The 17,808-nt window shown below is 41.0% G+C and overlaps 1 protein-coding gene across 4 annotated transcripts in view; it reads right to left on the minus strand.

Moving 5' to 3' along the window:
* PBRM1 (polybromo 1) overlaps nucleotides 1–17,808 on the minus strand; it is a 109,333-nt gene that overhangs the window by 24,420 nt on the left and 67,105 nt on the right. For 3 of the 4 annotated variants that reach the window (XM_061617987.1, XM_061617986.1, XM_061617988.1), the window contains exons 17-24: nucleotides 16,865–17,507; nucleotides 15,815–16,026; nucleotides 13,166–13,351; nucleotides 12,170–12,327; nucleotides 10,254–10,520; nucleotides 1,955–2,100; nucleotides 1,607–1,764; nucleotides 560–743 (exon numbers count right to left, since the gene is read on the minus strand). In XM_061617987.1, the coding sequence (XP_061473971.1) occupies nucleotides 560–743; nucleotides 1,607–1,764; nucleotides 1,955–2,100; nucleotides 10,254–10,520; nucleotides 12,170–12,327; nucleotides 13,166–13,351; nucleotides 15,815–16,026; nucleotides 16,865–17,507 (1,954 nt within the window). The remainder of the gene's footprint in view (nucleotides 1–559; nucleotides 744–1,606; nucleotides 1,765–1,954; nucleotides 2,101–10,253; nucleotides 10,521–12,169; nucleotides 12,328–13,165; nucleotides 13,352–15,814; nucleotides 16,027–16,864; nucleotides 17,508–17,808) is intronic. The other variant, XM_061617985.1, reaches the window with a different exon arrangement.

Raw genomic sequence — 17,808 nt, forward strand, 5'->3', positions numbered from 1 at the left:
TTAAAAATCAATTGCTATATTCATTTTCAGCATTGCCTACTTAAAATATGAAGTAATGCATCAGTGACAAAGCACATGTATGAAGACCCAGGTTCAATCCTGAGTGTTTCCAGTTAAAGGATCTTGAATACAGCTGGGAAATACCTTTGCCTGAGTCCTTAGAAAGTTACTGTTAACGAAAGAACATAGTACAGTGGTAGATATGAACTAATGGACTAACTTGTTATGGGACACTTAACTATACATATCATATAATCATGACATCTGAATCCTAATCTATGCACATTAGGTAACCCTGCTATTTTTATAAGTTCAGGATGACTTTTAGGGTACCGCAACTTTTACTAAGCTCAAAATCAAGAGTTCTGTGGATGAGAAGATGCTTCAGTTAATACCTTTAAATTTTATAAAGGGGATTTTTTTCTCATCCATGGATGAGAAAATGCTTCAGTTAATACCATTAAACTTTATAAAGGCGATTTTTTCTGTTATCAAATCAAATTAAGATCTCTATATCTACGATCTCTGATAAAAGTTTTTCAAAACAAAAATGTTTTACCTAAAATAGTAAATTTCATCATCTACTACTTTTGCAGAAAGAGAAAATCTTTTCAGTCCCTTAAATTTCTTCATCTGTTTGTCACTTTCATTATAGCGGCTTTCACAGAGGAGAACATCATTTTCAGAAATCTCAGTTGGCCTACAGGAGAGGAAGTCTTTGAAAGACAACACAGCACACTTTCCTGCAAGAGAGAAAAGTGAATAGCAACATTCTCCTTGCAAATTGTTAGCAGGTCTGCAAATTTTAAACTGTCAAAAAGTTAATAGCAAAATAATGACCAATCACACACAGCCTACAATGCCACACATAAGCCCCATTCCAGTTCACATGTGTTGCATGTGACTAGTGATCCCTGATAGGAATGCATCTCCTATGTGCATCAAACACAACCATCAGGTTCAATGGATACTAAGTGATCATTCTAATGTAAATACACATTTGCATCTGCTGCACACATGGATGTCCCTTGTTGGATTGGAATAAGGATTTCTTCATGACAGATACAGGGCTTTCATCTACCTTTCAGAGTCAGTTTAATTTCACATAAACAAGAAAACCATCTATGGCTCAAAATAATTTTTTTAAATACAGATATGTGTCATTAACTAGTCTTGATGTATTTTGTTCATAAACATTTATACTTCTGGTAAAATTGGCAGTAACGTGATACAGGTTGCTTGGGTAAGCAGCAGCTGTTTGGGCTGACTTGAGCTTCTTGTGTCAGTATTACCAAGTCCTACGCACAGCACTATTAAAAGGCACTTGTCTAGTGATGAGCCTACAGGACTTCAAAGTCCATTTCTTCTCCCTCTCGCTAGTTGTAGAAGAATGTAAGGGACTTTTAAAAACCTACTGAATGTTTGTTACTAAAAGGAACCGATTTTGTAGCAGACACAGTTTTACTAGTCATGTACGCCAAATCCTAACACATAACATAGCAAAAACATTAGACCAAAGGAATGATAGAAATGTGCTGATTTTTTTCACTGTACAATTTGTCCGAAACACAGAAATTAGCAAAAATGTTCAATACTATTTGGTTACCCAGGATGCATGTCATGGGACAGGTCTCTTCCAGGTTACTCAAAAATACTTCCTTCTTGTAGAACATCTTAGTTGGCTCATGTTCAGTTTCCTCTGGGTGTATAAAGATTGGACCAAAGAAATAGGCAGCTCCATCTCTTACCCACATTTTTTCTATTCTGAAAAACACAAAAAAGTCTTTGCTTCAAAGTATCTCAAGACAAGAGTCAAGTCCAAATTTTAATAGCTCCCCTCAGTTACTTTTATTCCATGATGGTTTCATTCCTCTTTTGCTTTTGAGCATGTAAGACCTGAAACAGATGTCCGTTACACAACCATATGTATACAGCTATATATAAAAAAGTGCACCTGCCAACTCGTGGACGGACTAAACCATGTGATTTTATGAAGACGCAATCCCCAACCTTCAGCCACATATCATTGTAACAAAGCTGTTCATAGTAGTGACATCCAGGTTCTCCATTTGACATTTCTACTGGAACATCTTCTTTGTCCTGAAAAGAAATGCAGATTTAAGAAGTAGGGAATGCTGGACAACTATAATTACAAAAGAAAAAGAAAAAGTACATTAGGAGTTATTCAGTCCCATCTACAGGTTACCTGCATATGCAGAAACTCTGATGTTCGGAACCCCAATATGTGCAAAATTTCTCTCAAGGAGATGGAAGCTTAGTACTTCTATCCTTCTACACATACTGTAAGGACAGAATATGGAGAAACCGACTGGTTCCCCATCAGAAAGGGTGTGAGACAGGGGTGCATTTTATCACCCTATTTGTTTAATCCGTACGCAGAACATATCATACGGAAAGCAGGATTGGACAAAGATGAAGGAGGTGTGAAAATTGGAGGGAGAAACATCAATAATTTAAGATATGCAGACAACACCATACTACTAGCAGAAACCAGTAATATTTGAAACAAATGCTGATGAAAGTTGAAGAGGAAAGCACAAAAGCAGGACTACAGCTGAACGTCAAAAAGACTAAAGGAATGACAAGAGAAGATTTATGCAACTTTAAAGTTGACAATGAGGACATTGAACTTGTCAAGGATTATGAACACCTTGGCACAATCATTAATCAAAATGGAGACAACAGTCAAGAAATCAGAAGAAGGCTAGGACTGGGGAGGGCAGCTGTGAGAGAACTAGAAAAGGTCTTTCAATGCAAACATGTATCACTGAACACTAAAGTCAGGATCATTCAGACCATGGTATTTCCGATCTCTATGTATGGATGTGAAAGTTGGACAGTGAAAAAAGCAGTTAAGAGAAAATTCAACTCATTTGAAATGTGGTGTTGGAGGAGAGGTTTGCGGATACCATGGACTGCAACAAAGACAAATAATTGGGTGTTAGAACGAATCAAACCAGAACTCTTACTAGAAGCAAAAATGATGAAACTGAGATTATCATACTTTGGACATATCATGAGAAGACATGATTCACTAGAAAAGACAATAATGCTGGGAAAAACAGCAGGGAGTAGAAAAAGAGGAAGGCCAAACAAAAGATGGATTGATTCCATAAAGGAAGCCACAGACCTGAACTTACAAGATCTGAACAGGGTGGTTCATGACAGATGCTCTTGGAGGTCACTGATTCATAGCGTCGCCATAAGTCGTAGTCGACTTGGAGGCACATAACAACAACAACAACACATACACAGAGCTGTTCTAGCCATTGAGAAGAATAAGACAAGCTGAGTATTATTCATTCATTTTAAGTATTTATAGGCCGACTTTTAGGGCCAGACTTTCTTAAGGTGGCTTACAGCATAAAAATATTTAATCAATGATCCATTTAAAATTATAAACCTCCAACAATGAAAATTAATAGATAAGAGCCTGCAATAACACTAATCACAAATAAAATCCAGTCCATAAAGAATAAAATCAATTAAATAATTAAAACTCAGCAACAGTTTTATTCAGCAACCCAACAGATGAATAGAATACTATGTTATGAAAAAAGAATTGTAAAGAAACAATTGGGTCTTCAGAGTTGTCCTGATGAGTCCATGTGGATTTCAACTAGAACAGAGTTCAATAGCCAAGGGGCCATCACCAAGAAATCCTGATTCTGCATATTTGCCAACCTAATTGACCTCATAACCAAGCATGCAAATCCAGCCTCTAAAGCTAAAGGAGGATCCTTCAAATGCCTGGTCCCAAACTGCTTAGGCCATGGGCAGGAAACCTTCATCCCACCAATCTTGGCTCGCAATAGCACTTGCCAAAAATCACATCCACCTGTCTATCATCTGATGTCACTGGGTGACATCAGCAGATGGGCAGAGTGCAGGTTTCAAGTCAGAGTTGGCTGTGCCTGGAAGTTCCCCACAAACAACTAGTATGCAGCCTAAACAACAGGATTTAAACCACTCCCATCAGTTGATGGGCAGAGGTGAAATCCTGCTCAGTTTGGCTGTGTGCATCAATTCCCCTGCTGGAAACTGGTGTGTGCAGCCAAAGCAGCATGACAGAAGTGACAACTCAGCTGATGAGCATTCAATCCTGCAGGGAATGCACTAGTGAAGCAGATATCTCCTTCCAGCCCTATGGGTCAACTTTGACAGGTGGGTGATGTGGCCCACCTGTTAAAGTTGGCCCATCGGGTGGGGGTGGAGAGATAAAGATCTGGCATGCCAGGCCAAAAAGATCCCCATCCTGCTTTAGGACTCTTCTTTAAACATTTTTATTAATTTCAAGAAAAACAAAATATAAACATGACCAACAAAATAATAGAAAATAATACACTAAGTAGATCATAATCATATTTCTTATAAAGATTACATTTTATTTATCCATAGTAAATTATTAATACAATTTTCATTTGTACATTAATACTGTTCCTTCTCTTTTTCTTTCCTGCAGGATTGTTGAATATAATTCCTATCCTTTAATTTTGAGGACCATTTAATAATAGTACCATATCCATGTGTATGTCATGTCATTGGCAGGGGGATCCTTGTATCTTGTAAATTTATGTAATTAATAAAAGGAAACTAGTCCTTTTACTTTGTCCTCTTACTCTCTTTAAATTAGTTGGTGTCAGGCCAAGGAGACAGTAAACTAGGGTTGTTGCTGGTGTACCGTCCACCCTGCTCCCTGGCAGCTTCTATGACTGAGCTGGCGGAGGCCATCTCGGCTGTAGTATTGGAGGAGCCCAGAATGCAAGTCCTTGGTGATTTCAATGTCCAAGCTGAGGCTGCCTCTAGTGTTCCCACTCAGGACTTCATGGCCTCCATGACGATCATGGGGCTGTCTCAAGTTGTCACCTGCCAAATGCATAGGGCAGGACACACCCTAGACTTGGTTTTTTGCTCCAGATGGAGGAAGGGGTGGTCTGGAGATAGTGGGGGTAGATGTCACCCCATTGTCATGGTCAGAGCACTTCCTAGTGAAGTTTAGGCTTATGGCTCCGATCCTTCCCTGCAAGGGTGGTGGACAGATTGAGATGGTCCACCCCCGGAGACTAATGGAATCCATAGGATTCCTGAATGCTCTGGGGGAGTTTCCAATGGATATAGCAGGTGACCCTGTTGAATCCCTTGTCACACTGTGGAACAGCGAGGCGCGTCAGGCTCTTGACACAGTTGCCCCTGAGCACCCTCTCCGGCATTGTGGAGCCTAGTTTGCACCTTGGTATATCAGTGAGTTAAGGACAATGAAACAGGCTGGACGACAGCTAGAGCACAAGTAACGAAAGATGTGCTGTGAGGCTGATCGGGCACAACAAAAACATCATAACCGTGCCTACTGTGCCATGGTGAGGGCAGCAAAGAAGGCCCACTTCTCTGCTTCCATTGCAACCTCAAGTAGCCATCCAGTAGAGCTTTTCTGTATTGTCAGGGGTCGGTTGACATGAACTCCAGGAAATGGAGTTTTAGACCCTTCGGAGGCCCACTGTGAATTGTTTGCAAGACACTTTGAGGGCAAAGTTGCTTGCCTTCGTAGCAGTCTTGATGCCCCATCCACATCTACTGTAGTCTCCAATGAGGTGTCCAGTGCAAAGTCTGCTGCAACTTCTTGGGAATGGTTTCAGTTGATGCGGCCTGATGACGTAGACCAGGTGCTTGCGATGATGAGGCCAGCAACGTGTCCTCTGGACCCTTGCCCTTCTTGGCTTATTAAAGCTTGCCGAGGGGGTTTGACCGAGTGGATCCAGGGTGTGGTCAATGCATCATTGCGGGAGGGAGTGGTTCCAGCCACCCTGAAAGAAGCGGTGATCCAACTACTCCTGAAAAAGCCCACCCTGGACCCATTGGTCAGGGACAATTACCAATCAGTCACAAATACCGCCTTCTTAGGGAAGGTGATTGAGAGATGCAGCAATTGCAAGTACTCTTGGATGAAACAGATTATCTTGACCCATCCCAGTCTGGGTTCAGGCCTGGTTATGGGACTGATTTGGCCTTGGTCACCCTGATGGATGGCCTTTATCGGGAGAAGGACGAGGGAGTGTGACCCTGTTACTCTTACTTGATCTCTCAGCGGCATTTGCTACCATTGATTATGGTATCCTTCTGAGCCGACTTGATGAGATGGGTATTGGAGGCACTATTTTACAGTGGTTCTGATCCTATCTCCAAGGTCATTTGCAGAGAAGAGCATTGGGTGATTGTCAGCTGTGCTGTGGGATGCCACAGGGTACCACCTTGTCCCCCATGCTGTTTAACATCTGTATGAAGCCCTTGGGAGCGGTCATCAGGAGATTTGGGGTGAGGTGCCAACAGTAAGCTGATGATACCCAGCTCTATTTCTCTGTAACATCTGAATTGGGAGAGGCTATGCAAGTCCTTGACCACTGCCTGGACTCGGTGGTGGGCTGGATGAGAGCCAATAAACTAAATCTTAGCAAGACGGAGGCACTGTGGGTTGGTGGTTCCAGAGTTCAGATAATTGGTCAGTTGCCTGCTTTGGATGGGGTCGTACTCCCTCTGAAAGAGCAGGTCTGTAATCTGGGGGTACTCTTGGCCCAGGTGACCTCAGTGGCTAGCAGTGCCTTTTACCAGCTAAAGCTGGTAAGACAGCTGCGGCAGTTTCTGGACTGGGATAGCCTGACCACTGTTGTCCACGCACTGGTAACTTCCAGGCTGAATTACTGTAATGCGCTCTATGTGGGGCTGCCCTTGAGGTTGGTCCGGTGCAAAATGCAGCGGCAAGACTGCTCACTAGGGCAGGGTATCACCACCATGTCACTGCGCCACTGAAAGAATTGCACTGGCTGCCCATTTGCTACCGGACCAAAGTTCTAGTCTTGGTGTACAAAGCCCTATACAGCTTGTAACCAGGATACCTGAAAGACGGTCTTACCCCTTACATACCCAGTTGATCACTGCGCTCTGCAGGTGGGGGCCTCCTGCAGATACCATCTTATCAGGAGGTCCGTTCCGCACAACATAGGAAATGGACCTTTAGTGTGGCAGCATCTACCCTGTGGAATTCCTTCCCCTTAAATATTAGACAGGCGCCATCTCTGTTATCTTTTTGGCACCTATTTAAGACCTTCTTCTTTCAACAAGCCTTTAAAGTTGAGACCTTATCCCAGTTTGTGTCTGTGTTGAAGCTGCTTTTTAATACGTTTTTAACCTTTTTTTAAAAAGTATGTTTTTAACCTTTTTTTAATGTCTTGAAAGCTTTTTAAAAAAATGTTGTGAAGATGTTTTGTTTTAATGTATTTTAAAGTCTGTTTTTATGATGTTTTAAAGTGTTCTTAGTGCTTTTGTTCGCCACCCTGGGCTCCTGCTGGGAGGAAGGGCGGGATATAAATCAAATAATAAATAATCAATCTGCCATATATTCCAAACTATTTTATATCAAGAATCTATATTTGCTCCTTTAAGGGCTTTAGTAGGGCAATAGTAATTTAGTAGGGCAATAGTAATCCTTGCTGCTACCAACAAAAAACTTACCGATTTCTTATTTTTAGTATCAAGGTGTTCATTCAGAAATAAATTCAGTATTGCTACCTGTGGTGTCAATGTGATTTTTTGTTGGGTTATCTGTTCAATCTCCTTAATCACAGATGCCCCAAAAATGCAAATTTAACACTCCCACCACATACTTTATATGTGCTAGTTCTTTGACATCCCCTCCAGCACATTGAAGATGTTCCTGGATTCATTAATGCTATTTAGGTGTCAATTACCACCAATATATGATTTTCAGATACAGTCCTTTGAATTTAGCTGCTATTATCCAGTGTGGTGGCTGATTTCATCGTGTTACCCAGTCTTTCTTACCTATTTCAATTCCAAGTTCCCTTTCCCACCACAGTTTTAATTCTGATAAGTCTCCTCCTATGTCATCAAGCAAGATTTTATATATATTAGAGGTCAGGTCCTTCAAATTCTCTGAATATGCTAATATTAATTTCTCAAATCTGGTGAACCTTTCCTGCAGTTGATTTTTTAACTTGTCTTCTCCAATAGGCATTCCATGCAGATAAAAATCAGAGTTGATATAATCCCTTGGCACAGCAGCCCTTATAATCATACATACGATATTTATTGAAAAACATAGGGTGGTATGCCAAGGGAATCTGAGGAGATATTGTAGAAAGTAAAAGAGTTACTTTTTCCTTCCAGGCTTTAAATATTTTGTGTGTAAATCTGTTTTCCATTTCATTCAAAGATCAGAGTTTATTTTTAAGAAAGGGGAAGACATTTATTGGGATCCCATCTTGTGACATCATTTCTATTTGTACCCATTGCTTACTTATATCTCATAATATAAATGGGATAATATGGCCTATCTGATTTGCCAAATAATACATTTCTAAATTTGGAATTCCCCATCCTTCCACTTTGGACTTAATATATAAACCTTTTTTACTAACCCATATTCTTTTTTGCCTCAAAATAAATTGATTTATCTGTCACTCCCATAAACGTAATTGCTTTAAAGGGACTTCGATTGGAAGAACTTGAAATAAAAAGGTACGTTTTGGTGTTATACTCAGTTTTATCAGAGCCAATTCATCCATCAAAGTAAAGTTAAAATTTTTCCATCTGTTCACATCTTTGCTAATGCTCTGCCAGACGCAACTGTAATTTTCCTCATACGTTTTGTTCAAATTTCTAGTGATCTGTACTGCTAGGTATTTTCAGCTTGCTATGGCAAACTGGGATACCTAGCAGCCTTGAAAATGATTTTCGAACATTAGGAGGGACATTAAAGCATAAGGCCTCTGATTTTTGAAAATTCATTCGGAGGCCTGTAACTCGTTCAAAGGATTCAAATTCTCTTTTTAAAGCCATAGCTGTTTTTCAAGGGTCTGAATTGTAATTACTATGTCATCAGCATAAAGCCCTATCACATACTTTTGATTTTTTATCTTTGCTCCTACCACATCTCTAGCCTGTTGCAATCTAATTACTGAGGGTTCTAACACTAAAATAAAAAAGGAGACACACCCTTTCTTTATCTCCTGTTGATTCTCAAACAGCTCCAAATCCAGATTATTTACCCTTACTTTAGTCTTAGAGATTGAATATATATGTTCAATCAACCCTTTAAATTTTGGGCCAAACCCCATTTTTTGTTATCACCTCAATCAGAAACCCCCATTCCAGACAATCAAAGGCTTAAATACATCTAGGGCTAGCACTGCCAGAGAGGAGGAAGACATTTTGTTTTAGGGCTTTAAAGGACCAGCACTTTAAATTAGGCCCTGAAATGAACTGGCAGCCAGTGCACATAATCATCCAAGTGGCTGCATTGTCCACCAGCTGATGTTTCTATGAATCTTTAAAGGCAGCTCCATGTAGAGTGCATTAAGGCATTAACAAAGGTAACATCTGTCCCCTTCAGATAGGATAATTCCTGGTGCAGTCTGGGAGCACTCTAAACTGCATACAGTAAGGCCCTATTCATATGGCAGGTTAGGTTCCAGAGCCCCGCCAAAAAGTGATCAGCTGTAGCGCGGGGGTCTGGAACCTAACCCGCTGATCGCACCGGAGGAGAAGATCAGCTGTGGCGGGCTTCTCCTCCGGTGGGATCAGCTATAGCATGGGGATCTGATCGCCCCCGAGAAGGTCAGCTGGAGCGTGGGAGTCTGATCGCCCCTGAGGAGGAGAAGATCAGCTGTTCCCCTCCTCCGGCGAGATCAGCAGGAGCGCGGGGAGCTCCTGCCCCCACTCCAGCTGATCGCCCCGCTCGCGCCGTATTAGCAGAATGCGAAAAAGCAGAGCACTGAGAGACGGGGTCCTACTGTACTTGATCCTTCAGAAACAATGTAACCCTGTCCAAGACAGACTGCAAACTTCTATGCAGAGTAGGCAGTTTGCCCACCCATGACACCTCTGTTTTGTCTAGATTAAGCTTCAGCTTGTCCATCTCAACCAGTCAAAACTGCTTCCAGACACCGATCCAAGAGTTCCACAGACTTCCTGGGGCAAGTAGATGGTTACAAAAGGAAGAGGTGAGTGCCATCCACAAACCTCCAAATGACTTGCCCAGAAATTTCATGTGGATGTTAGATCTGTATATGGCATACCCATGTATAAAACAGAGCTGTCTACGTTTGGTAAAGACAAGCTGATATACAATTTGTAAAACCTACAGTCATATCTAACCATAAACACAAAAGTCAAAGCATTTACATTTTCATTTTAATGGGCAGCTCTTTAAACTTGTATACCTTTTCAAGGCTAAGCATGTTGTCTCCCACTTTGTTGTCCTCAGATGTTTCAGTGTGTTTTTCTTCATCGACTTTGTCTGTATTTGCAAACACCGATGCAACACGAACCACAGGCAAGGGCACTTCTCGAGGAACAAATCTGACAGAGCTAATTGGCATGGTCCACAATTTAATCTTCTTAAAGGACTTTGTCTTTGCAGAATAACGTGATTCACAAACATAAACATCTTCATCTCTAAAGTTTTCTGGGCATAGCTTAAAATACTCCTATTCAATGAGGAAAAAAATAATCATTTGGATAACTTACACAAACACTTTCACTCAAAAGCCACTGTCTGGTGTTTGTTGAAACAGTATTTAATCACAGCAATTAAATTCCTTTAGCTATTCTTAACTTTTCCTAAATTATCTTTTAAAGGACATACAGGCCAAGATCCAAAGAGTCTCATAGCAGCAGCAGCAACCATCCCCTTTGGCCCCTGAAGGTTAGGGAGACCTCTAGAGTAGCAGCGTAGGTGATGCAAAGCGCTGCTGTAAAACAGCGATTCCTCCCTGCATATGTACACAGGCCTGTTCAGCTCCCAGCTATAGTGTTTTAGTGCAGTTGCCAAATCATTGATTTCCTTTACAATATTTAATTTTTTTAGACTAACCAGGGAGACCATCTTCATTATAATATATAATCCTATATCTTCCTTCTCCATTATCATCACTGTTGAAATTCAATAATTTAAGAACTAATGTATTAATTTAGTCATCGATGAGAACTTTTTAAAGACAGAATAGACTAGGAAGCATACTATATATTTGTCACACATGTAGTAGACCATTATGTAAATACATGGGACAAGTGGCACCAGCAACACTGTGTTACAGTGCTATCACCCCCTCCCGCTAAGAGGAGTGTTCCTGTTTAGAGATATCAGGCAACCTGGAATAGGAGCCTTGCAGTTTTGAGGAGGCGATGGGGGAGAGGAAGAAAGGACATATTTTTATTCCCATTCCCCAGACCTCCCCAGCTGTGCTACACAGTGTTAGAAGGCTGCTAGCCCTAAACCTGAGTATTTTATAGGTATATATGGGGGAGGGGCAGATCTGGACAGCATAAAAGGGGGCAAGTATCCCCCCCTCTCCTAAAACAGCTATCTAATACAGGGGAGAGTTGTTAAACCTCATGGCACAAATCCCCCCCAATCTCCAATTTCCTCTCTCCTCTTACCATCCCATAACTTTCCCCTTTTCTTTACTAACATTTCATCTCTCAACTGTCCAACCTATTTCTCCAAAAAGACTCAAGACAGCTAACAAACAGTAATAAAAACTCCAACTCCCATCAGCCCTAGCCAGCATGGGCAATTGTCAAAGATGCTGGGCTTTGAGAGTCCAACAACATTTGGAGGGCCAGAGGTTCCTCATCCTTGCTTTAGAGTCTTTCCCTACTCCCCCCTCTATAGGACCAACTTACATCCTGCAATGGAAGCTCACAGGTTCCTGCCAGGTCATTTTGAAGATGTTAAATAAATGTGTTTTCCCTCTCTACTTTGCACAGTTCTACACATTTACAGACCCAGCATGGTAGTCAACTAAGTCCTACTCAGAGTAGACCCACTGAAATTAATGAATCAAACTTAATCATGCCTATTCTGAATAGGACTAGCATCAAATATCACTTCTACATAGTTCTCCAAGTAGACAGAAATAGTTTCGTTATCTTTGGGTGGCCTCAATTTATTTCCAAATTGATAAGCATTTGACCACATGAGGAAAATGGGGAGAAGTTTATCACAGTATAAAAATCAACTCTACTACAACAAACCACTAGCCTTTCTTCAGAATAATATTTTCACCCAGATATCTCTAGAAATGTTAGACATAGTATAAATTCAGTTTCAATGTAACAATCTATTTAGCCTCACCTTAACAAACATGACCACACATTTGCCGAGAATTTTGCTCACAGGAACTTTGTTGTAATAATCACTTTTAAATACTTCCTTCTCCAAAAACTTTCGGGTAGCAAGATGGAATGTTTCATTTGGTCGATAAAACCAGCAGCCATACAACCATTTCCCCCCTAAAAACAACAAAGGTTCTTTTCTATATTTTATCATTGTATGGTACAAAACCATTACAATAGATTATAAACTAATTTAAAGATCTTCTATGTCAACAACATGGCTGAAGTAATGCTGGCTTACGCTTGAATCTCTGTAAAGGGAGCATGCATTTTTAACGTTAAGGCCTGCAAAAAGTGGGGCAGTTGTGGGGGAACGGGAGAATGGCCATGTTTCTCTTTGCATATTTTAAAGAACTAGATGAATGCTTAAGCACTGGGGTTGCATGCATCAAAGAGATAGGATAACTGCTAATATTTGAAAAGTTCACAGAATTAATTAGACATTTGGGAAGGGAAGAGATGCCGGTTTTCATTCATGATGCTGCACAGAACAGGCAACAGGAACCCATAGCATTGCTACCACCACAGGTAATATGATAATCACATTCACAACAGTGAATGGGGGAGGGGTGCCACACTGTGTCTAGTGCATAGGTTGGGGGAGTGAGGCCTTGCAGCATTCAGACATGGTTTGGCTCAGCCCCATCACCATTTATGCTCCTCCCTCAGGCTTCTACCTGGTTGTCCTGGGAGTGGCACTGCTAGTCAGACCAAAGTAGAGACATCTCCTCTCTGACCCCCTCCAAGGAAGTAAAAGGTGAGGAGCCACCCCTATGATCAACCAGTGCTGTTTTTGCACTGGATTATTTCAATATTTTATCAGGAAAACATCATGGTAGTGTTTCCATTACCACATAATGAAATCTGTATTATGTTAATAGCAGCTGATATCTGGGTATAAGACAGGGTTTACGACAGTTACAACCACCAGCATTAAGAAGACATTTTTCCTTACCAGCCGAATCTTCCCACAGACGCTCGATACAGACTATGTGAGGCTGCAAATTGGCTTCTGCAGGTTCAACATATACATAATCCCCAACATGATACATGCTATTCTTAAAGCTGCAATCTTGACTATATGTCCTGTGTAAACTAGACAGTCCTGATCCTCCAGAAGAATCTTCACTCTTTTCAGCTTCTTATTCAACATAAAAGAAAATATTGGGAAGGATTTACAGTCAGTTTAAAAACACAAGACTTGGGCCTTGTAACACTCTGCACACTAAGGGTCTTTTCTGTGGAGGGTAACCCTTCCTCCTGGAGCTTTTCTGGCACCAGACATATCAAGAAATATATTCCCATTGCCATGCAATGCAAGGGAAAGGAACTATTCTTGCCATACAGGGAGTAGGACAGATTTTGCCCTAGTTACAGGAAGCATGCCCTGATCACTGAAATGGGTGAATGAAGAGTCTTCAAAAGTTTGGGAGAGGGTGCAGGGAGAGAGACAAGAAAAGAGCAGGAGGAAAACATTTCAGACTTGGAAGTGTATGCAAAACATTGTGGCATAGCAGGAAGGGATTTGCTGCCAGCTGGGCCATCAGCAAAGGACTTTGGAGCAGAGGTCTGGGCCCTCACTGAGCAACATGAGCAGGAGTGCCCCCAAATATAGTAAGGCTCACATAAAAGTAAGTGAAATAATACATATTACCATTTAAAGTGTACCACTTCCATACGATCAGAGTCTATAAATCACCAGTGCTTGCAACAGACACCCCTTGCAGTAATCACTATTACCTGGGACCTGAGTACAGGGGTGGGGAACATCTGGCCTGCTAGGCCTTCCCATTTGCCCTGTAAGGCTGTTTTGGGGAAGCCATGCCCACCCACCCTACATCTGATGACATACATGGGGCAGGTAAGGGTGGGGCTTTAAAGTAATAATTGTGAGTTTAAAGTGGGTTCCCAATTGTTCCTTTGTTGGAACAAGGAGTTCAAGGAGGCAGAAGTAGTTTTCATGCAATGGAAACCATTTCTCGCTTCCTGCACTGCGTGGGGCTTCTAACCAAAGGCTTTGCAAGCCACTTCGCACTGCTCTTTTAAACCTCTGAAATCGGAGGTTTAAGTAACAACACAGGAAGGGAGAAGCAGTTTCCACTGAATGGAAACTGTGGTTAAACAGGCCAGCATTACGCTTTGAGGTCCAAACAATCAGGGTTTCAAAGCAGAGCGTCACCTGACATCATAATGATGTCAAGTTTGGCCTGCCAAGGGGTGGGGAGATAACAATCTGGCCCACCAACCAAAAAAGGTTCCTTACCCTATTACAATCCCCACTCCCACAATATAATATTTGCAGTTTACTAGCAAACTGAGTTAGCAGTTTTGAGTTCTGGTAAATAGAAGTTCCCTCATGACTGAATGGAAGTCACTGCACGTATGGGAAGTTTACACAATACAAGTATTTTATGCCTAACAGTCTCACTGGTATGTAGGCTTCTAAATAAACAATTCCCAGCAAACTTTCTGAGGATATAGTCCCATGAGAACTGTTATTATATGTTCTATGAACTTTTCAATAAGGTCCACACACAGACCTAATGTGTCACTTTTATGTACAGTGAGCACTGAGCTCACCTGCTCTCCCCACCCCCAAGTATTAAACTTTCAGCTGGAAAAATCTGTTGCAAAAATGGGAGACAGAATTCACTGGGAAAGACCTACTCTCACAGGATTTTAACTGCCTCAATTCAAAGAGAAGGTTCTTATATGGGGGGGGGCACACAAGTCCACTACACGTGTGGACTGAGCCTTAGTACTCTGTATTCTACTTTTTTTGCATGTTTAATTGTTCATATATTTGGCTCAGTGTAGGAAAGGTAGTTGGAAAACCAAGTCTGAGCTTAAGGCAGCAGGGCTTAGTTTCATTGACATGTGGCTCAGCAACACAGAGCAGTTGTCTGAAGAGCCAGAGAAGCAAAGTGGTTCGAGCACTGAACTGTGACCTGGGAGACCAGGGTTCAAATTCCCACTCAACCATGAAGCTCACCGGGTGACCCTGGGCCAGTTGCAGTCTCTCAGCCTAACCTACCTCACAAGGTTGTTGTGAGGATAAAATGGAGGGGAGAACTATGTATGTCACCTTGAGCTTCCTAGAAGAAAGGTGGGATATAAATGCAATAAATAAATGAAAAGCAGGTGATCAAAGTTGACGCAATACCCTTTCCTTGTTTGTCAAAACCAGTTTGGAGAAGCAGAGGGATTAATGCCTACATTCAGGAAAGGAGACTGTTAAACAAACAGCATTAAATCTGTCATCATTCAGTATCTGCTCAAAAATCTTGCTGCTGACTCTCTGGCTGGGTAATATTCTGCATCCAATTGTATCTTACTGGGGAAGAAGTCACAGAAGGGCAAATTGGAAACTTTTATTTTCAGTATGATTTATATTTGGTATGTTGAAATGCATTTCTATGCCTTCTGTCAGAGAGCGTGAAGGCAAACAGGAGTGTACAAATCAGTTCATTCACCAGTTTATTCTCTTATTGGCCATCCTCTTAAGCAATACCGATAATGCTGGATAAGGTTTACCTGTCTCTCCTTTCACTGAGTATAGGCCAGAAGAAAAGTGACAATGTACAACTGTTTTAAGTACCATTACCTCTCTTCTCTTCTTCTCTTTTGAGTTTGTCCTCTTCCATTTCCTTTGGCAGTTTTTCCTTCTTCTCTTTTTCTACATCATTGTGAAGATGTTTGGTGGTGTAGCTGAGGGCTGGTGACAATAGGATTTCACCATTCTTGCAGAGTTCATCACGGATTTTGATAAAGAACTGCTGAAGTTCTACTGCATCCTCATAAATCTCTGAGTCCGTCCTTTAAAGAAAAGAACAACTATGTAAAATGACAACATACGCAATTTAATTGTAGTTGAAGCATGAATATATCATGATTTTTTTTTCCTGGTCCTGGTTTGGATGTCATGGAAAACTGTGGTTTAATAAGCCAAGATAGAAGTTCAGAAGCTGGACACACTAGAGGAGGGAAAGGCAAGGAGGAAGTGCACGGGCACACAACTCAGGACAATAAACAATGATTTAATTGGCCTAAGATCACAACATGTAGAGTTGGCCAAAGTCTTGATATGCCATCTCAAAACCTGCAGTTCTCATGCTGTTGCGTCAGTTTCATTTTTTACATTTGTCTAAAATTTGAAGTGCTATTGAGTGATTAATATGTTAGATGATCAACTATATTTTAAACAATTAAAAACACATTTACATATTGTAACATCTTAATGAATGTGCCTGTTTGAGGATAACTGAGGCACCTGAAAATGCATCTAAAATTAAAGATACCAACAAAAGCTAATCATACATCTTTGATGTATTACTCTTCATCAAGTTTTGGAAACATGAAATATTTCTTATAATACTAGCAGTCCAAATATTTTTCTTAAAAAAATAAGCATGCTTGTTTAAGGTAGGTTAATATTGAAGATGATCCAAAATTAAATTTAGACATTGCTGTAAGTTAAGCACTGCTTCAGGAGCATACAATTCTTCCTTTTAGGAGGAAAGCTATTGTAATTTTACCCAGAAAAGCAAAACTCTGATGCAGGAAGGAAGCAACCTGTTAATCTTTGAGTCCTCTAGGAATCTCAAATCAGCCAAATTGTAAAGACAGAGCTTGATAAAGGTAAAGGTTTACTTACCGGTTCATTCTCCGTGCTCGTTCCAGCACTTCGAACATATGCTCTTGGAACAAATCCAGTCTCCTGTAGCGGTTATTTTCTACATTCTTTCGTATAATATCAAACGTCAGGGGTGGTTTGCTTGGGAAATTAGGATCAACAGCAGGAATTTCAGCTAAGGAGTCACTGTAGCACCTGCCCTCATCATCCTGATGACTCATTACAGAGACAAAAAGATTATGTATAAGTTCCTGGATCAGCAGCGTTACATTTGGGACATGAGAATCTTCATCTCCTTCTATGTCTCTTCTAGTCTCTAGCAAAACTTTATGTAGCACCAGAGCATCTTTGTAAATCAAGGATTCTGGCTCATTGTAAGTGCAGGCATTATTGAACATCATTACAAAATCTTCAACCATGGCATCAATGTCCTGATACTTGTTGGCCATCATATGACTTCTGATCTTCTCCATATCAACTGGCTTTTTAATGGTCAAGTAGTAGTCAGGAAGCTCTGATCGAGATGGAAGTCGCAAGAAAATAGCACTGAGCCTTCTACCTCGCTTATCTGTATAGTTCTTCACTGCTTCATATACTTCATTAAGCTTCTGTTGCATGGGAGTCATGTATTTTGATTTTTTAGGGGAGATGCCAGTTTTTCTACCTAGACAGACATAATTGTAAGCTAGATTCGAAAAGCCAACGTTCTTGTAACTTCAATTACTGAAATACTGATCTGAGTACATGTTCAACATTAGACACATCCAATTTGGTGAGATTTTTCACATCATAGCTCCTTCTCATGACGTGTGCTTTCTCTATATTTTTTTTCACAGTGATACCAGAATGTCAAAACTCCTCTCTCTCTCTCTCTCTCTCTCTCTCTCTCTCACACACACACACACACACACACACTGTGGAAGAAGATTCGCAGAGGGAATCCAGAGAGCAAGAGTGGGCCCACA

The sequence above is a fragment of the Rhineura floridana genome, chromosome 3 (assembly GCF_030035675.1).
Source record: "Rhineura floridana isolate rRhiFlo1 chromosome 3, rRhiFlo1.hap2, whole genome shotgun sequence".
NCBI lineage: Eukaryota > Metazoa > Chordata > Lepidosauria > Squamata > Rhineuridae > Rhineura > Rhineura floridana.